This window comes from Dendrobates tinctorius, unplaced genomic scaffold, assembly GCF_039654945.1.
Source record: "Dendrobates tinctorius isolate UK_male_01 unplaced genomic scaffold, ASM3965494v1 ptg000046l, whole genome shotgun sequence".
NCBI lineage: Eukaryota > Metazoa > Chordata > Amphibia > Anura > Dendrobatidae > Dendrobates > Dendrobates tinctorius.
This window is the reverse complement of record NW_027361714.1, coordinates 23,960,533-23,982,235: the sequence shown is the minus strand read 5'-3', so window position 1 is coordinate 23,982,235 and position 21,703 is coordinate 23,960,533. Positions and strand designations below refer to the sequence as shown.

Sequence of the window (21,703 nt, the reverse complement as noted above, 5' to 3'; positions counted from 1 at the left end):
AAATGGGGGGTGGGGAGAGCCCAAGATAACATCAATCATTAAGGCCTCTTTCACACTTCAGTTTTTTTGCATCAGTCAAAATCCGCCAAAAGGATGGATGGCGGATCCGTTTTAGTACTGACGACGGATGGCAGCGGAGAGAAGGAGAGAATTTTTTGTCCAGCACCCAGAAAGAATTTCAGGTTAAATGAGTGTCTGGAGGATCCGCCACAGAAAAAAAACGTTGCAAGCTCCGTTTTGAAATCTTTGAGGATGGTGACGGACAGGAACTTTTGGCGGATGCGCAAAAAAAACGGATGCAACGGACAGCAATCCGTCACAATCCGCCAATAATGGAAGTCAATGGGGAAAAAAACGGATCCTCAAAAGAAAATTGCGGATCCTTTCAAAACTTGGCAGATTGTGACTGATTGTAAAAAAACTGAAGTGTGAAAGAGGCCTAAGACTTCTTGAAAATGGATTAGGGTGTCACATACTAAAGTACATACACAGTGGTAGCAATAAAGCAATAAGGTGAGGGCTTCTTGATAGAACAGTATTTGTACTTTGGTATATGATTATTAGCCATATTAAAAAAAAATATTAATATCTACAAATTTTTGTATGGATATTTAAAATCAGCATTGTTTTTACTTTATTTTTTTAAGGGGAGCGTCAGACAAGAACCGCCACCTGGAGCAATATGTAATTAATTGTGGCTTCCAAAATGTTTATAGGGCCACTAGGAAAGTGAAAAAAATAAAAATAAATTTCCTTTAAATTCAGAAAAGGCAATTTGATATTTTGAGTTATTGCTTTGGTGATAAAAAAAAAAAAAAAAGCTAATAAGCATCTCTCAGTCTGCTGGGAGAAAGTGGACCTCCAAGTAGATCAGATTAAATTATCTGATTAGAAATACAGATAAAAAAATTAAAAAAATTGTACACATCTCTATGCAAATCTCTGACAATGGGTGGTGTCATAAGTATAAATTACACAAGTTAGTGTCTACATTTCATCCTTAATCCTTTCAATAATAAAGATGAGGTTGCACTTGTATGTTATTAGTCTACTAAGCAGATTGAAAGTAACTGAACTGTACCAGATTTATAGTTGTGCAAGCTGCAAGGTGGTAGTTGAACGGGCCAATATTTCTGCTGCTTAATGAAAAATCCATGTCAGACAAAAGCTTCCATCTCACTGCACAGCGCTTCGTAGTCTCACTATATAGTTTGCATGGCTTAAAGGGTACCCATCACCAATCTGGGGTTGCTCTTCATATTTAATGAAGAGTTGGCGGCCCCAGACTGATAGAGGATATTAAAATAAAAAAAATTAAATTTTTTTTAGTAAAAGAGGCCCAAAACTTCTTGTTTGTGGAATCCTACAACCTTCTATGGCTTACAACAGGGGTGGGGAATCTTATCTGTGAAGGCCAATTGGATCTTTATGTCATCCTTTAGGGGCATACAAATTGGTTGTTAACTCTGCCCACAAAGTATGTACTGACACTGGCACTGATGTCAGAATGTAATCTTTCATTGCAAACTTCAGCATTTAGTGAACACTAGGTGCACACACACAAGGAGAAATTAATGGACCGGCAGCTGGCAAAATACAACTGCCAGCCCAAGAACTGTGGTCCTTAGGAATCTGCTGAGAGGCCAGATAAAAGGTTGAGGGCCATAAACTGCCTGAGACTGCCCACGCCTGGCTAAAGGGGATTTACACATAGCGATATCGCTATAACGTCACCAATTTTGTGACGTTATAGCGATATCGCTATGTGTGATACTTACCTCCGACCGGCTCCCCCGCTGCTGATCGCGCGAGAATGTCCGGCTCCATTTCTCGTCAGGCGCTTCCTGCTGTGACGACGAGCGACGTGTGGAGGCGGGCGGGAGGACGTCAGGATCGCTGTGTGTGAAAGGCGAGTATCGTGCGCTGCTGCATCTCTGTGAGATCTGCCTGTGTGACAGCTCACTAGCGATCATTTAGCGATGCACCGGCGATCCTGACCGGGTCAGATCGCTGGTGCATCGCTAAATGTAAAAGGGCCTTAACAGTAGAAGAGTGAGACAGTCATCTTTGCACTAAAGGGGGTTTTACACATAGCGGTATCGCCATGTGTGATACTCACCTCCGACCAACTCCCCCGCTGTCTGTCGCTGATCGCGCGAGAATGTCCGGCTCCATTTCTCGTCGCCGGCTTCCTGCTGTGACGACGAGCAACGCTGGACGCGGGCGGGAAGACATCTGGATCGCTGTGTGTGAAAGGCGAGTATCGTGCGCTGCGTCGCTGCATCGCTGTGAGATCTTTCTGTGTGAAAGCTCACTAGCGATCATTTAGTGATGCACCAGCGATCCTGACCGGGTCAGATCGCTGGTGCATCGCTAAACGTAAAAGGGCCTTAAGTTCTGCATGCTTTACTAAAGCAGCATTTACAGAGATTGTGAGCAAGTGTCCCAAGGAATGGTCGTTTCCCAATAATCTTGCAATGCAAACCAGCTGCCGATCACCTGATAAACGAGCAAAAGAAGATCATAGTTCAAGGCAGCACATAGACCTGTGTAAACAAAACTTGTCCTGCTGAGAACAACATTTGCCTGTGTACAGTGAAGACTGATAACAGATCTGTGCACATACACTCACCTCAGGTGGAAAAAAAAATATAATTTCTCTTTTTAAAAAGTCTGCACACAGCTCATACAGCAAGAAAAAAAAAAAAAAAAAAAAAAAAAAAAAAGCTCAAAATTTATATTTTGTCCCCCTTAAAGTCACAACAAAAAAAAAAGTTGAGGACCATCCCAATTAAGTACGGTTTAGGCCGGTTTCACATTTGCGCTTTATAGCGCAGCGATGGCCTGCGCACGGCTGCCGCTAAGCCCCACCCCCCCCAACCGGTCATCGCCACCTACTAGCGCACATGGACGCTTGCGATCTGCGCACCCTATCTTTAGCATAGGGTGCGCTAGCAGGATTTTGCCGTGCACTGCGCACTTTTGAAGGTGCGCCCCGAACGCAGCATGTTGCATTTTGGCACGCACAGCGCACCTTCAAGTGCGCAGCGCATGGCAAAATCCTGCTAGCGCAGGGCCAGCGCACGATCTGCGCACCCTATGCTTAGAGGGGGCGGGGCATACAGATTAATACCTAAGCAGAGCACCACATGCCCCACAGGCCGCCACAGGGCATGAGCATATCATTAACTCAAAACTGAAAAGATTAAGGGCCCCGTTACATTTAGCGATGCACCAGCGATCCCGACAACGATACGACCCGGTCAGGATCGCTGGTGCATCGCTAAATGGTCCCTAGTGAGCTGCCAAACAGGCAGATCTCACTAGCAATGCAGCAGTCGTTACCTGTCACACGCAGCGATGATGAAGTCCTCAGCCCGCGTCCATGCGTCGCTAGTCAGCGCCAGCAGGAAGCCGCCAAGAAACGGCCCAGGACGTTCTCACGCAATCACTGATAACCAGCGGGGCAGCCGGTCGGAGGTAAGTATCACACATAGCGATATCGCTAGCAATATCGCTGCTGCGTCACAAAATCGGTGACGCTTTAGCGATATCGCTATGTGTGAAGCCCCCTTTAAACAACCAATCAACTAAGGTATCATTTTAATCAGGATAACAGCGCCGATCTGACACTGTAGTTTTCTGTGCACAATCCTGCTGACAAGTTCTCTTTAATGGACATAAATATGTCCAAGTCCAAAAGATGTTGAATGGAGCTAGGATTCAGTTCTCTGCAGAGTTTGATGGCTCAAGGAATAATGTTCTGAGGGGAACTATTGAAATTGGGAGTACATGCATCACTTTACGAGATGGGATACCACTTTAACAGCTCCATGTGTTCTAGCTCATTAAGATTGGATTATTCTTACACTAGTGATCGCAGTCACTCCTTGACCATTTGTAAATTCTTGATTTCACCAAGAAGTGTGTATTGGATTCACAAAATACTGACCTCTCCTGTGGAACTGCAAACCAGTATTCAGGTTGTTTCCTTTTCCTTGCATACTGCTGCACCATTGCTGTAGTCTGGGTAGCAAACGATTTCCTCATTGGTTTGCCCACTTTGACACACAGAAACATAGGAGGGATCTTGCTCTTTTCTTCCTTAGATGGCAACATATCTGGGAGAGAAAAGTTAGTCTAGATTTCATACTGGATTCTAATGCCTAAAGTTTGGTTCTTGTTCCACAACTTTATGATCCATCTATAAGGCTATATTTACAATAGAGTGCTGTTGATTAATGCTCCTAGCACCAATATTAAATATATCCATATGGATATTAACCTTGATCAAAAGAATTCCAAAAGATTGTTAAAAAACATGTACCATAAAAAAAAAATTAAAATGGTAGCCTAATGTATGACAGCCAATCTCCGCATGTGCTGGGGGATTTCTACAGTGCCAGCACCAAATGTGATGCCTTAATGCAGTGTGGATAGGCATACATTTTAGAGGCTTCATTATCCCCTGCTGCACCACACTGATGTATCCGGCTGTAGGACAACTGGAAGCAGCAGAAGCCTCCCTGCAGTAAAAAAAATATCCCTAGTGTCATGTCCCATGATTTAGAATCATACAGACAGCATTGCATTTTATAAGGCTGGTTTCACATTAGCGCTTTTTAAGCGCACGCACGGCCGGGGTAGCTCCGCCCCCGAGCCGGCTCTCTGCCGGCGTGCCCGCCCCTTGCTTGTAGCGCCGCCTGCGATCGGCGCACCCTATCTTTAGCATAGGGTGCGCAGATCGTGCGCAGGCCGTGCGCTAGTTGCGCTTTGACCTGCGCTGCGCACTTTTGACGGTGAGCCAAAATCAAACTTTTCGGATTTTGGCGCGCACGGCGCACCGTCAAAAGTGCGCAGCGCAGGTCAAAGCGCAACTAGCGCACGATCTGCGCACCCTATGCTAAAGATAGGGTGCGCCGATCGCAGGCGCCGCTGTGCGCTAGGAGGCGGCGCTACAAGCAAGGGGCGGGCACGCCGGGCAGAGAGCTGGCTCGGGGGCGGAGCTACCCCCGGCCGTGCGTGCGCTTAAAAAGCGCTAATGTGAAACCAGCCTTATATTGTTGTGGTAATTGCTGTGCATAGATCTGTCCCTTTTAGAGTTTGTTTCCTCCCCCCTCGTATGCGACTCATTTCTGTAACTCCTCCCATCTTGTCCATCTTTGAGTCTATCTCCATCTTGGAGACACGTTTTATACAGCTCTGCATAAGGAAAGTCTTACCTACTGGAACTGTGCATTATGCTGAGAATAAACCTTCTACTGGACTCAAACGTGCTCTTTTCCAGTGGAGTTAACCTATCTGCCGACATCACTAAACGTGAGTAATTGTAAACAGGCGCCATGGGATGGCAGTCTAAGCACCCAACACTTGCAGTTTAGCCATGGAGGCAGAATACCTAGCCTTTCCGTAACTTGAACTTCGGGCCAAACCCCAGCAGAACATGTTTCTGTGGTCTTTCTGCAGCAATGACTGCTCAGGAGCCTACAGAAAGTGCTACAGTGGGAAATTGTATTTTCAGCAGGATTAGAAATCATACAAGGAGGATGAAGCTAGGTAGGAAGAGCCAGCTTTCAGGGTAGGCAATTGTGTCATGGTGTAGTTCCCAAGAAGCCAGAGAATAGCAACCTGTCTACAAAAGGGTTGTTCTCAACTTGTGCTTTCAGCAGAACACCGCTTTACAGCCTCTCGTTACCTTGTTTAGGGGCTGTGAGCACACCTCCTTTAGTGATAATTCTGGTTCAGATGCCTTGCCTTATTGCTGAGAAATTAATGGTATGTCAGTCTTGTTCTGAAGTCTGTTATCACCATATGTACACAGATAACTGCCTTTGAAAAACACATGCTTTGTAGGCAGCCATTAGGAGAACTGCTCATGAAAGCAGTCTTTGGCGGAGGCTGGGCCATTTTGAATTTTCAGGACTGCAACAGATCAGGAGCTGAGAGGGAGGTGAGCAGCTGCCTGCATTATATAAATCAATGGGTAATGAGTTATTAGTCAACTCTTCAGCTCAAACAAACTATGCCGACCAGGTCCAGGATGAATTGAATATACAATATATGAGATCTGTCATCATAAATATCAAGAGAACCAAGGCAGCTAGAGCATGAAAATTTACAAGCAATTTTCTTTTTTCAAATAACTTGAGAACAACCCTTTAAAGAGAACCAGTCAGCACAATTTTGTAACATAGTAGAGACATGGCTGTGACAACGTTTTAATACAGATTACATTGATACCTTTGGTGAAGAAATCCGCTTTGTTCTTCATGATTTTACATCTTCTACCAATTAGATTTCGGTGCACGGGGAGTCTTCTCCCCGTCAGCCCCTCTGACTCCGGTCTGTGAATGACCTGCCTCCTCTTTGAAATCTCAGCAGTGACCCGTCATGCACAGACTGGAGGCTGCAGGAGATGTTGAGGAATCAGACTGAGGAGATAACCTAATTAGTAGAAAATGTCAAATGCTGACAGTAAAGTGGATTTCTTCAAACGTATCAATGTAGTCATTATTCCAGCCATGTTTTTCCATTACAAAATCACGCTGACAGGTTCTCTTTAAGAGCGTGCCCTGAACTGTTGTACTGACTGCAGAACCCATGCCATGCCCAAAGTGTTCATAAAGAAAAAAGGGTTACTATATGGATGCAACCAAGTTGGAATAAATAAATTACTTTGTTAAAATATTCCTGGAGCGTTTGCTAGCTAGATATCGCAAGTGTAACACAGAAGCATCTACTCAGTAACCTTACCTGTTACTAAATCTATGATATAGGTTTGGATCTGGTAAGGCACTTCTTGCCTTATTACAGTAATTATGAATTGCAGTGTTGTGGCTAAAGGTCATAAATTGCACAGTACACCAATTCCAAACACTGCAGTTTCATATGGTTCGTGCATACATCTAGGTCAAACAGATTTTCAAGAGGAATTATATGTATTATTTTCTAATAAGGAAATTGCAGTGGAAAAAAAAAAAAAAAAAGGAACAAAATCTCACCTTCTATGGGTCCCTGCATTCTTTTCAGAAGCCACAGTTTTAGTTCAGACTCACTGTCCATTTGGGTTTCTTTTTGGCTACGGTCTTCAGCCGAGCACGGTGACAGCGAATCTGGAGATTCCTCTGTGGCATGAACTGACTGCTGCAGTACATTCTCATTCAACGCTACCATGGTGGGTTCCTCATTCTGCTCTTTAGACATTAACCGCATGCAGGTGGAATCTTTTACTAGTAGTTTATCAGTAGCAGCAAGGCTTTCAGAAGAATGGGATGTGCTCACTTCAGTTGGATTCAAACGAAGTTCTATGTTTTTGGTTTCGTCATTTTCCCTTTCACAAGTTACACCACCAATATTGATTCTCCCCAAGTCAGTAGTGAGCATCTCAGAGCTTATTTCTACTGTCTCATTGAAATCTGGCTCCAAAGAAGCAGAGTTTGAAGGCTTAGGCCATGCAGTAACTCTTTTGGTAGAAGGTTCTGAGTCCTTACACATGTGGTTATCATTCTGCTGTGACAAAGAGTCTACCAACTCTATAAAGTCCTCTTCTACCGGAGAATGATCAGTTTTTTTGGTTTCGGAAACAAAAGTTATGTTGGAAGATTGCTGTTCAGTCTCTTTTCTGATTGCGTTATCAACATTCAAGTGCACTTTGGATAGGTTCTCGGCTGTAGTGTTTGTATCGGAGTTTTGTTCACAGGCTACTTCAGCAGTCTCTTGCTTTTCTATGGTTCCTCCTGCATCAGTAACCCCATTTTGCCTTTTCCCCTTGTTAATGGATTTGAATTTGCTGAATGGATTGATGTCTTTTTCAGACGAAAGATCTTCCCACTCTCCAGGCCTGTACAGAGGACAAAGATCCTTGGGTATATCGCTGTTGATGGAAAAAATGTTGGATGGGTGTGGAATGGTAGAAATTAAAAAAAAAAAAAAAAAAAAAACACACACACAACTAAAATGTAATTAAAACAAAAATACACTTTAAAAACAAAATAAGAGTACACAATGTAAAATGATGGAAGAAAAAAACTCCCCTCCAATGTAAAGTGATGCTAAGTATAAAGACTGAAAACAAGGTCACAAAACAAAGTATGGTAAATGTGTTGTGAATGATATGGCTGGTGGTAATAAAGTGCAACCAATAACTACCAAATAACATCATACCTGAACAATTTGAATCAAACATTGGTGGCAATAACCTTAGTACAATCCCAAAGTAATAAGGGATGTAAATTTACAAATTAGTTTCCAACATGTTTACTAGACAAATAAGTTTTAAATGCCACCTGGGACTAGGACACTAGGACTTGTCCAATAGGCAAGTCTCCTGCGGGCAGCTCTCCCCCACTTCCCTTAGTTAGCACATCTCTCCTACATGGACTGGGAGAGCAGGATGGGGAGTAACCGCTGTGGGCCTGCCTCTTGGACTAGTCATCCTAGTTGCAACTTCTCCAACTGGCTTTAAAAAAAAAAAAAAAAAAAAAAAAAAAAAACCCCACACGTTTCCGCAAACTCTGCTGCATTCCAGATTAAAACATACATGGCCAGTTTCACACCTGCGAATCTAATAAGAATTGGCTGTCACGTTCTTTCATACAACCAGTACAGATAGTGACTGCCTGGGACCAGCAGAACAACAAACTGCTATCATATGATTTGTGTCCACAGCAGTCGAACATGGCATTACTGCCACCACAGATCAGCCTTGATGCCATTAGGCTTGGCATCTGATCACAGGTGCCAGTGATTGACTCCAGTGGTCTCATTTTAGCATCATGTCAAGAAGAATCAGCAGAAGTCACTGGATCTATATAATACAGTGGGTACGGGAAGTATTTAGACCCCTTTAAATTTTTCACTCTTGTTTCATTGTAGCCATTTGGTAAATTCAAAAAAGTACATTTTATCATTAATGTACACTGCACCCCATCTTGACGGAAAAAAAAAAAAAAAAAAAAATAAAATAAAAATAATATAGACACAAGTAGAAATTTTTGCAAAAGAAAAGCTGAAATATAACGTGGTCATAAGTATTCAGACCCTTCGATCAGTATTGAGTAGAAGCACCACTTAGACTCATGGCTGTACTAGCTCAAAGGGTACCGTTACACTTAGCGATGCACCAGCAATCCCGACAACGATATGGATTGCTGGTGCAACGCTAAGTGGTCGCTAGTAAGCTGCCACACAGGCAGATCTCACCAGTGACATCGCAGGGGTTGGGGGCCACTACTTACCTGTCAGACGCGGTGATCCTGACGTCCTCCACCCGCGTCACTCGTCGGCACCACAGGAAGCGCCCGATGAGAAATGGTCCAGGACGTTCTCGCGCGACCAGCGATGAGCAGCGGGGGAGCCAGTCGGAGGCAAGTATCAGACATAGCGATATCGGTAGCAATATCGCTGCTATGTCACAAAATCGGTGACGTTACAGCGATATCGCTATGTCCAACGGGGGCTTTAGGAATGATGCAACAAGTTTTTCACACCTGGATTTGGGGATTCTCTGCCAATCTTCATTGCAGATCCTCTCCAGTTCCGTCAGGTTGGATGGTGAACGTTGGTGGACAGCCATTTTTAGGTCTCTCCAGCAATGCTCAATTGGGTTTAGGTCAGGACTCTGGCTGGGCCAGTCAAGAATGGTCAGAGTTGTTCTGTTGCCACTCCTTTGTTACTTTAACTGTGTACTTAGGGTCATAGTCTTGTTGGAAGGTGAACCTTCAGCCAAGTCTGAGGTCCAGAGTACTCTGGAAGAGGTTTTCATCCAGGATCTCTGTACTTGGCCGCATTCATGTTTCCTTCAATTGCAACCAGTCGTTCTGACCCTGCATCTGAAAAGCACCCCATAGCAGGATGCTGTCACTACCATGTTTCACTGTTGAGATTGTATTGGGCAGGTGATGAGCAGTGCCTGGTTTTCTCCACACATACCGCTTAGAACTTTTTGGCGATATTCTATCTTCGTCTCATCAGACCGACCAGAGAATCTTATTTCTCATAGTCCCAGAGTCCTTCACGTGTTTTTTATCAAACTATACGGGCTTTCATGTCTTGCACTGAGGAGAGGCTTCTGTCAGGCCACTCTGCCATAAAGGCCCGACTGGTGGAGGGCTGCAATGATAGTGGACTTTATGGAACTCTCCCATCTCCCTACTGCATCCGTTTAGCTTAGCCACAGTGATCTTGGGGTTCTTTTTTACCTCTTACCAAGGCTCTTCTCCCACAGTTGCTCAGTTTGGCCAGATCTAGGAAGACTTCTGGCGGTCCCAAACTTCTTCCATTTAAGGATTATGGAGGCCACGGTGCTCTTAGGAATTTAAGCAAACCAGAAATTCTTTTGTAACCTTGGCCAGTTCTGTGCCTAGCCACAATTCTGTCTGAGCTCCTTGGCAGGTTCCTTTCACCTCATGATTCTCATTTGATCGGACATGTGCTGTTAGGTCTTCTATAGACAAGTGTGTCCCTTTACAAATCAAGTCCTATCAGTTTAATCTTAAACACAGTTGGACTCCAATGAAGGAGTAGAACCATCTCAAGGAGGGTCAAAAGGAAATGGACAGCATGTGACTTAAATATAATAGGAGTGTGAGCAAAGGGTTTGAATACTTATGACCATGTGATATTTCAGTTTTTTAGTTTGCCAAAATTTCTACATGTCTTTTAGTCAAGATGGGGTGCAGAGTACATTAATGAGGAAAAAAGTTAGAACTTTTTTTGAATTTACGAAATTGCTGCAATGAAACAAAGCGAAAAATTTAAAAAGGGGTCTGAATACTCTATACCCACTGTATATAAAATATAATATAATCCATAATATAAAAATGGTTTGCATTTGGGAGTAAACAATGATTTGATCACAATCTGATTTAGGCTAACGCTATGCACTGCAACATTGGGTAACCATTTCCTACAGCATTTTGTTGTGTCCAGTTTTTAAAGGTGTTGGGCTTTATGTTGCTGGTCTCAAGTTGCAACAAAAAACAAAAAAAAAAAAACGCTCTATAGTAGTCATGCGACAGCAAGCTACAGACCAGTTGCACTAATTTGTCGCCTGACTTTTCCATATAACTGCCATCACATGACATGTCACTGTGTGGCCTGTTTTAAGAGTTCAGAGGATCCCATAAACAGAGCAAAATTTGCCAAACCTGACAAATCTTTTCTGTACGGGTGTATCCTCACCTTCAAAAGGTCATGGAAACAAGGACTGGGTATGTTGAATCTGAATTTTCAATCCTTTTGACCTCAGGAGTGACAAGCCGCCGCCAAATGTGGAAACAAGTCACACTTATGCTGGAGTCACACATAGCGACTTACCAACGTGTCAGGATCGCTGGTGAGTCGCTATGTGATCACTGGTGAGCCGTCACACAGACAGCTTCATCAGCAATCAGCACAGTGACGCCAAGCGCGTGGCGTCGCTGTGTTCGTTAGCGCTAATGCCATGGATCCATGTCAAAAATAGAATTAAAATAAAAATTGTTATTCTCACCTTCCGACATCCCGTGCAGCATTCCCGCCTCTCCACGCTCCGGTCCCAGTAATCCTTTGCGAGAATTACCGCGATGACGTCAGTTCTCGCGGGATCGCGAAGTCTCGTGGTCATTCTTGCAAAGGATTACTGGGACCGGAGTGTGGAGAGAGGCAGGAATGCTGCGCGGGACGTCAGAAGGTGAGAATAAGATTATTATTTTACAGCTGATTGCTGGTCTCCCGCCTGTCACACGCAGCGATGCGTGCTGGTCAGCGGGAGATCAGCGACGAAAAATGTCCAGAGGTTTCTTGCAGCAATCCCGGCAGGGGGGCCGATCGCAGTCACACAGCGATCTCGCTGGTGAGATCGCTGTTGTGTCACAAAAGTTGTGACTCAGCAGCGATCTCGCTAGCGAGATTGCTATGTGTGATGGGGCCTTTAGCCAAATCAATAGATGGGGAGGGATAGCAGTTTAAGTTGTAGCAGCAGTAGTGATGAGTCAACGTGCTTGGATAAGGCGTTATCCAAACATGCTCGGGTGCTGAGCATCTTCGGTGTGCTCGAAAAATATGTTAAGAGTCCCCGAGGCTGCATGTCTCATGGCTTTTAGATTACCTGTTAGGCAATCCATGCATGTGTTGCAGATGTTGACAAGCCAAGAGACATGCAGTCGGAAACAATTTTTTGAAAATGCAGAAGACACTCAGTTATCACAAGCATGCGCTGACATCTCATCAGAGCACATTCGCTCATCACCAATCAGCAGTTAAAAAGAGCTGTCACATTTAATGCGGTGTAAGATTTCAGACTTCCTACATTAGTTTATTTATTGAGCACATAGCAAGCCAACAAGGAGATCAGATTTCTGCAAGAAAAGGAACTTAAAAAAAAATTATATACACAATTTTGAAACTGCTGAACCATTGTACAATAAAGCAACATATTTTATAAGTAAATCTATGCAGCAGCTTCTGAGGCCAAGTACAGGCTTACAGAGCTGCAGGATATGCCATTTGTCCATGTTTTGCCACAGTAAACTAAAATTGGTTTTCCTAGCAAAAACATGACTATTGCCTTTTACTTCTAGGTTGCGGTGTAGATTCTAGATTCTTGAAGGGGATGCCCAACAAGCAATTTCTCTTTTCCTTATAAATGTATAAAAAAAAAAAAAAAAAAAAAAAAGAAGAAAAAAAAAAAAAGTCACGGCTGCAGAATATATATTAGAAGTTGTGAACAAATTTTTACAAGAGAAAGGAGTCCCAAGGATTAAGATCAGGTAAATTATACATCTATAGTGCAGAATAAATGAAGGACAGGAATGTCCTTTCAACTTACGATGGCAACGCATCTTTAATCTTCATGTGTGAAATGTCGCTATAAAGTGCAACCGATACCACTTCTTCCATGGGACAAATAAGTCCATATTCCTCACAGCCATTCTCAATTACCAGTGGATCAGATTTATGCGGATCAAACATAACATTGTTGGGAGTTACTATCATGACTCCGCCAACAACACCCTGTGTACAAAGTCGACAAGTTACATTCAGTATAGAACTCAAGATTAATGGCCGAGGGCAACAAAAAAAAGCAATTTCAGTGAAAAAAAAAAAAAAAAAAAAAAAAAAAAAAAAAAAAAAAGGCAAAATAACTACACAACAGGTTTGGAAAAAAAATAAATAAATTTATATCTATATCTCTATCTTCTGGGTTTCAAAGTGACACATTGCCCTTAATCATGATCTAATGATGGCTGGTTTGGCCTTCTGAAACATACTGACTTTTTCCATCCCTCTGTAGCATTTTATACGATGTACACTAAAATTATACAGGCATGCTGAAAAGGTTTCAATTTCAATGTATAGAGCTTCTATAATCAACTGTAAATATTATAATCTTACTATAATTTTGTATATCGTGAAGATGGTTAAAGTTGCATAGCAATATTACTTAAAATTTGCCAAAAAAGGTTTCCAAACAGGACATTATTAAACTTAGCACCAAGGAGACACCACCACATGTATAGTGTCAGTAGCATGGTTCCTACAGTTGTGTGAAAAATTGTTTGACCCCTTCCCGATGTCCTATACTTTTGCATGCTTGTCACACGTTAATGTTTCTGATCACCAAACAAATGTAAATATTAGAGAAAGATAACACAAGTAAACAAAATGCAGAGTCTACATTGAAGGTCTTTACTATTAAGGGAAAGAAAGCCAAGTCTACAGGGTCCTGTGAAAACATGATTGCCCCTAAACCTAATAACTGGTTGAGCCACCCTTAGCAGCAGCAACTGCAATCAAACTGGCAATTAGTAATGAGCGAGTGTTTTCGGACAAGGTGGTATTAGAGCATGTGAGTTTGCTAATAGAGCCTTCTGTTCAGCAGCCACAACACATGCAGGGATTGCCTGATTGTTATGCTCCATTAGTACTCAAGCACGCTCAGAAAACCCTGTATCAGAGCACGCACACTCATCACTACTGGCAATGAGTCTTTTACAACATTCTGGGGGGGAATTTTAACCCACTCATCTTTACAGAATTGTTGTAATTCCACCACATTGGAAGGTTTCCGAGCATGAACCGCCTTTTTAAAGGTCATGCCACAACATCTCAATCTGATGAAGGTCAGGACTTTGACTAGGCCATTCCAAAGTCTTAATTTTGTTTTTCTTAAGCCAGTGGTTGACTTGCTGGTGCATTTTGAATGATTGTCTTACTGCATAACTCCAGTACACTTCACCTTGAGGTCACAAACAGATGGCCAGATATTCTTCAGGATTTTTTGGTGGACAGCAGAATTAATGGTTCCATTTACCCAAACAAGTCTTCCAGATCCTGAAGCAGCAAAACAGCCCCAAACCATCACATTACTAGCAACATATTTTACTGTTGGAATGATCATTTGCTGAAATGCGGTGTTAGTTCTACACCAGATGTAGTGAGACATACACCTTCCAAAAAGTTCAGCTTTTGTCTCATGAGTCCAGAGTATTCTCCCAAGAGCCTTGGGGATAATCGAGAGGTTTTCTGACAAAACAGACAAGTCTTTATGTTCAAGCTCAGCAATGGTTTTTGTCTTGGAACTCTGCCATGCAGGTGATTTTTGCCCAGTCTTTCTTATGGTGGGAGTCATGAACTCTTACCTTAACTGATGTCTGCAGTTCTTTGAATGTTGTGGGGTCTTTTGTGACCTCTTGGATGAGTCATCACTGCACTGTTGGGGTAATTTGGGGAAGGTTCAGCACTGTTCCATGTTTTTCCCCCCCCCCCATTTGTGGGTTTAGGCACTCACAATCGTTCACTGTGGTCCCAAAGCTTTAGAAATTATAAAGTTTTCTAGACAGATCTCAATTTCTCATTTGTTCCAGAATTTCTTTGGATCATGGCATAATTGCTAGCTTTTGAGGATCTTTTGGTCTACTTTACCAGGCAGGTCCTATTTATGTGATTTGTTGATTGAGAAGAGGGGTGGCAGCAATCAGGCCTGGGTGTGGCTAGGGAATTTTAACTCTTCAAAGATGTGATAAACCACAGTTAAAACAAATGAAGGGGGGGGTGCTTTTTCACACAGTGCCTGTAAGTGGATTAAAAAAAAGAAACTTAATTTAAAAACTGCATTTTGTGTTTACTTGTGTTATCTTTCCCTAATATTTACATTTGTTTGATGATCTGAAACATTCAAGTGTGACAAGCATGCAAAAGAATACGAAATCAGGAAGGGGGCAAATACTTTCACACAACTGGATATGTGGCTGCCAGATCTGCAGCTTCAGATACTACCATGTACTTAAGGTCAAAACCAATATCACCGAGTTAAAAGCCATACCTCTAGTTTGTGATCTACAAAAGATAAGTAAAAAAAAAACCCCAAACAAGTCTGAAAAACAAGAAAAAAAACTGGAAACATACAAGGGTGATCATTGTTCATAATGATCAAGAACCTGGATACAACCCACCTTTCCATCTGTTATGTATCTACAGTTCATTTTCAAGAACTTAACGACAACGGGCTCTTCCTCTTCAGAAGTAGATGACAAGACTCTTTCTATAGGCTTTGTGGCCTTTCTGGCCATGTCTGCATCCTTTGTGTGAAGAAAAAAAAAAAAAAAGAGCCACCATGAAAATAGTGTAAACAATAGTTGTTCAAATGGATCAAGTCAAAAGGACTAAAATAGAAGTACAACTAGGCCAATAGAAGTTTCTGTTCCCAGGTAGTGTGTTGGGAGTCAATGGCTGCAGGTGTGCTGAATACTATAGAGAACCTAGTGCTCGTAATTCAGTCCTAGATCTAGCATTTGGGCTCTGCACCAGGTTTCCTGGTTAAAAGGGATTCTATAAGAATATCGCCCACTTCACTGTTGAAAAAAAAAGTTTTGCTCATTGACACTGGCTTTCAAATGCTGCTTTTTTTTAAAATGCTACAGCAATATCCTGATGATAGTACACTGAACCATTGCAGGGAATTACTGGGCTTAGAGGTCCCATAAAGACTAAGGGCCCCGTCACACATAGCAACTCACCAGCGATCCCGACAACGATAACTTGTCAGGATCACTGTTGAGTCGCTACATGATCACTGGGGAGCTGTCAAACAGACAGCTTCACCAGCTATAAGCGTCAGCGACAGAGCACGCGGCGTTGCTGTGTACTTTGGTAACCAGCGCGCTGATGCAGGGAGCTGGTAACTAAGGTACACATTGGGTTTCTAAGGGGCGTGCGTCACTTAGAAACCCGATTTGTACCTTGGTTACCAGCTCCCTGTATCAGCACACTGGTAACTAATGTACACATCGGGTTTCTAAGCACAGCGTGGTGCTTAGAAACCCTGCGTTTACCTTAGTTACCTGCACGCTGATCTCCCACCTGTCACACGCAGTGATGCGTGCTGGCCAGCGGGAGACCAGCGATCTCAAAAAAAAAAAAAAAAAAAGGTCCTGGCTATTCCAGGACGATCAGCGATAACCGGCAGGGGGGCCGGTTGCTGCTAAGTGTCACAGCGATCTCTCTGGCGAGATTGCTGTTGCGTCACAAAACTTTGACTCCGCAGCGATCTTGCTAGCGAGATCGCTATGTGTGGGGCTTAACTCTGCAGCCAATCACTGCTGTCTGTGGTAATGCAGAGCCCTCATGTGTTGTAGTCATAATGTCACAGCTGCAAGCTGGCAAAGACAGGGGACAGGAGGACTGGTTGGGATAAAAAGTGGGGGTGAGAGAACCACCATACTGAAAATAAACAGTGGTAGTCTAGGGGGTAAGTAAATTGTTGAGAAACCACAAGGAGTGTGAGAATTTAAAATTGATGACCTATCCTTTTTTCAGATCATCAATATTAGATCAGTGGTGTGGCACCTGGCACCCCATCCATCAGCATTTCCATTTGCTGGAAATGCTCAGTTACACAGTTGTGATTACAGCATAGTGGCCATGGCCAAATACTGCACATTTGCCATCTATTGATTTGAATAGGGGTCAGATATACAGGTGCTTCTCACAAAATTAGATCAACAAAAAGTTTATTGCAGTTCAATACAAAAAGTGAAACTCCTATAGAGTCACTAGCTGAAGAGCCTGGCACTGCCCGGGCATAGTAACTACAGTTAGTTATAATAAATTCTCTATCCCCATCTATACCTATATCAAGCAGAGTGTAGAGCCCCACCCACTCCGCATAGCCACATTCACTATAATATCCCACATCATCCCGTCAGCCAGAGCTACCGGCTACTACCCCTAATATCCCACATCGTCCCTGTCAGCCAGATGCTAGATTTCACCCACCATGTCAGTGTCTGCTGAGGTGTTGTCAAATGGGAAAACTGTTCCTCATAGCAACCAATCACAGCTCGGCTTTTTAAACAGCTCTGGTGAAATGAAAGATGCTTAGTGATTGATTGGTGACACTTCAAGTGTTTATGTTGGTTAATGATGATTATGGCTTATAGCCGGTGAAAAACCAAAAGTAATTCTCAGTAAGTTAGAATACTTTATAACACCAGCTTGAAAAAGGATTTTAAAATACATTTCCGTAGGCCAACATTTTGTATGTTCAGTAAGTGCACTCAATACTTGGTTGGGGCTCCTTTTGCATCAAGTACTGCATCAATGCAGAGTGTTATAGAAGCCCAGGCTGCTTTGATAGCAGCCTTCAGTTCATCTGCATTGTGGGGGCTGGTGTCTCATCTTCCTCTTGATGATACCCCTCCTGGGCAGGGGAGGAAGCAAAAGACAAATACTGACATTACAGCAGGGGATCACAGAGGATTCATTTTGTGAGGTAAAATATTTCAGACTGTTTTCAAACCTCACAAAATGTATCCTCTGCGATCTCCTGCTGTAATGTCAGTATTTGTCTTTTGCTTCCTCCCCTGCCTAGGAGCTGTGGTATGTTCTGTACATGGTAAGACAGGGGTGAGAGACCGAGCACAGGGGGGAGACCGCTCAAACAGGACAGCACAGGAGGGGAGAACACAGCACAGGAAGGAGAGAGACAGCAGACAAGGGGGATAGCACATGGAATAGACAAGTCAAAGAAGAGAACAGATGGGAGAAGTCAGCACATAGGGAAAGTGGATAAGCCCATGGGGGGGGGGGGGGGGGGGGGAGATTCTCAATGCTGCAAAGCCTGCCCCCATCGTGACATTACCGCCCTCCCGATGCCATCACATCGGGCCTCCATCTAGTATCTCACATACCCATGAATAGAAAGTGTACTGTCAGACAGTCTTGAAACCAATGTGGCTTTAAAGTTAGAATATGTCACATTCCCAGTAACAGCCTTATGCAAAATAGTTGAGATGGTCAATCTGCACACATTATTACAGATGACCACTCAGGTATGAGATTTGTGGAATCAGAGTGTAGTTAAAGCAAAAAAAAAACACACATTAAATTCAGGCATGTGGGTGCCGCACCCACTAGCAGATGAGTAATCCATGCACTGCCTTGATCACTAAAGAAAGTAATTTATTATTACCAGCTACAAAACAGACACTGCCTTGTTCAAAGGGCCCATGTGGGCTGTCCTACTAGAACATTTACTCACTGGTAATTTATCGTACTCTGCATCAGACGACAATGGAGAAGCAAGAATGCCAGGATTTGCATCTTTCACACTGGAATAAGGCTCACAGACTGGAACATAAAGCACCTATGAAAACATTTTGATAAAAGCTTAGTTGAACTGACAAGTACAAAACAAATATAGCAAAACAGTTTTTGGTGTAATCCTAAGCTTTTCTACTGCAATTGTGGAATTGAGCAGCATAATAGAAGGTGAGCAGTGCACTGCTGACAGACCAAGGGACAAAAACGCCATTTTCAACAGACAGCACATGCCTGACATTTTACAACTAGTTTCACCAATTTAAACAATTGGTCTTGCTCACATCCATTACAACCATAGTAAAGTTTGCTACCTCTTTTCTAAGCAAAAAAAAAAAAAAAAAAAAAAAAAAAAAAAAAAAAAAAAAAAAAAAAAAAAAAAAACACTGAAGATGAAAGGTAGAACCTGTACAATTCACAATACATGTCACCATCCTCCCATTAAGGGTACACACCCATTTGCGAGAAATACAGATGCATGCAGAGAAAAAAAAAAAAAAAAAAAAAAAAAAAAAAACACACGGATTGCACTTGGACCAATGTTGTTATTCAATGGGTTACATCTCATCTGCAATTTTTTTCCCCAAGCTGAAGTCCGACTGAAAAAAAATTGCAGTCTCTGACGAGACTCACCAATGCAAGTCAATGGGTAAGAAAAAAAACCATGCGAGTGCTGTCCAATTTTTATGCACCGATGTCCTTTGAAAAACAAGCAAGTCATGTGCGACATACATACAGCTCTGGCAACAATTAAGAGACCACTGCAAAATTTTCAGTTTGTCTGATTTTTCACTTTACAGGTATTTGAGTAAATTGCTCTTTTATTCTATAAACTACTGACATGTCTTTGAATTTCAAAGCACTAAATTTTTTTTAATTTATTTTCAGAAAGTGAGGAATGGTCAAAATAAAAATGCAGTGCTTGCAGACCTCAAATAATGCTAAGAAAACAAGTCCATAATCATTTAGAAACAAAACGGTTTTAATTCAGGAAGAGTTCAGAAATCAATATTTTGTGGAATAACCATGATTTTTTAATCACAGCTTTCATGCGTCTTGGCATGCTTTCCACCAGTCTCACACTGCTTTTGGGTGACCTTATGCCACTCCTGGTACAAAAATGTAAGCAGTTCTTTGTTTGATGACTTGTGACTATTCATCTTCCTCTTGATTACCGTATTTTTCGGACTATAAGACGCACCAGACCATAAGACGCACCCCAATTTTCAGGAGGAAAATAGGGAAAAAAAAAAAAAAAAAAAAAAAAAGTGTCAAATGGGGGTCCGTCTTACAGTCCGAATTCAGCTTACCTGGGAAGGGATCTGGCACAGGTGGAGGAGTGGTCACAGGGGTCATTCAGTGGTCCAGGCTCGTGCGGTGGCGGCTCTGTGCTGGGCCAGGATGGTTGTGCTGGAGCAGCTGGGCTGTGGCAGCTGGGCTCTGTGGGGTGAGGGTGGCGGCGGCTCCGCAGGCATTTCCTCCAAGCCCGGAGGCCCCCCGCACATCCCTTGCTGGCCGCCGCCATGTTGCGGTGGCCTCCGGGAGCATGGACGCCAGAAAGATGGCCGCTGGTCCGGGGACGGCGCATGCGCAGATTCAGATCTCGTCCCGAGATCTCGTTGCCGAGATTTGAATCTCATCCCCCCGAGATCAGAACAGTTTTTAGTAATACTGTTTTTGATCAAAAGTAGCATGAAAGGCCAGTCCTTTTGTCTGCCCTTGTTCACACATTGAGGTCAACTTTGACACAAGGCAAGGTTTTTAATATTAGACAGTGTAGGACTATCCCGAACAGAGTTATGTCGTGGTGGGATGGCTTTCATGCTACTTTTGATCAAAAACAGTATTACTAAAAACTCTTATTTAGATGCACTTTTGCTTTTACTTAGTTACAGCAGGGTTTTTGCTCACTTTGTCTTTTGCAGGTTTTATATTTTTAAACCTGGACAGTGCTAAGATGCGATCGTCCCGTCTGAAGAACACTAGTGAATGAGAAGACGCTGCCAGTGCAGCTTCAGTGATTAGTGAAGAAGTCACTGAGTGTGCACACTCACTGCCTGAACTACTGTGACCTCTGTACCGTGCGAAAATGCTAGTGATGAGGTCACGGCAGTTCAAGCCATTCAACCTCCCAACTATTACCCCATATGCCTTTGTTACAGGGCAGTGGGAAGAGCAAGGCTATGGGCCAGATATTGCACATCTTAGAGATGCACCTTTTCTGGGGCGGCTGAGAGTTGATGTTTTTAGCTGGGGAAGGCAGTATCCATGGCCCCTTTCTAGGCTATTAACATCAGCCCTCAGCTGTCTGCATAGCCATTGCTCGCTATTCGTTAATTATAGGGGAATCCTACACTTTCCGTGAAATCTTATTAAATACGTGTCCAGTATTTTGCGCACACAAATTACTGGCTATTATATATTAGAGATCTCCCTCGCTAAACAAGTGCTAGTAATATCACAAAAGCTATAGGAAAAAATAAAATATATAAATATATATCTTAACCATGCCAAAGGACGCATGAAAGCTGTGATTAAAAATCATGGTTATTCCACAAAATATTGATTTCTGAAATCTTCCCGAGTTAAAACATTGACAGAATAAAACTAAGGAAAGAAAAAGCGCAATAGGGTCTTATCTGGGTGGAAAATAGAATAAATTCAAATGGAATCTACTCACCTTTTCCAGAGGGGATAAAATCATGTAAATCAATGTCAGCCTGCTGCACGCCCGGAGGTTCACAAACGTGACCGCCAATATAACTCCTTTTGGATAAGATATTTTAACTCAGGCTTACTGTGCGCTGCCGAGACCAGGATAAAATCACCACATGAGAAGTTTTAACTATTTATTCCCAACGCATTTCAAAGTGAAAAACCACTTCTTCCTCAGGGGATGACATGTGGTGATTTTATCCTGGTCTCAGCAGCACACAGTAAGCCCGAGTTAAAATATCTTATCCAAAATGAGTTAAAACATTAGTATGGTTTCTAAATGATTATGAACTTGTTTTCTTAGCATTATTTGAAGTCTGCAAAAACTGCGTTTATTTTGACCATTTCTCATTTTCTGAGAATACAAAATTACAAAATTTAGTGCTTGGAAATTTAAAGACATGTTGTC

The 21,703-nt window shown here is 42.7% G+C and overlaps 1 protein-coding gene across 4 annotated transcripts in view; it reads right to left on the bottom strand.

Moving 5' to 3' along the window:
• The window catches only part of NCOA7 (nuclear receptor coactivator 7), a 232,213-nt gene that overhangs the window by 36,974 nt on the left and 173,536 nt on the right, over window positions 1-21,703 (bottom strand). For 3 of the 4 annotated variants that reach the window (XM_073575758.1, XM_073575759.1, XM_073575761.1), the window contains 5 exons: window positions 18,521-18,625; window positions 15,435-15,560; window positions 12,809-12,993; window positions 7,002-7,873; window positions 3,953-4,121 (listed from right to left, as the gene is read on the bottom strand). In XM_073575758.1, coding sequence (XP_073431859.1) covers window positions 3,953-4,121; window positions 7,002-7,873; window positions 12,809-12,993; window positions 15,435-15,560; window positions 18,521-18,625 — 1,457 coding nt within the window. The remainder of the gene's footprint in view (window positions 1-3,952; window positions 4,122-7,001; window positions 7,874-12,808; window positions 12,994-15,434; window positions 15,561-18,520; window positions 18,626-21,703) is intronic. The other variant, XM_073575760.1, reaches the window with a different exon arrangement.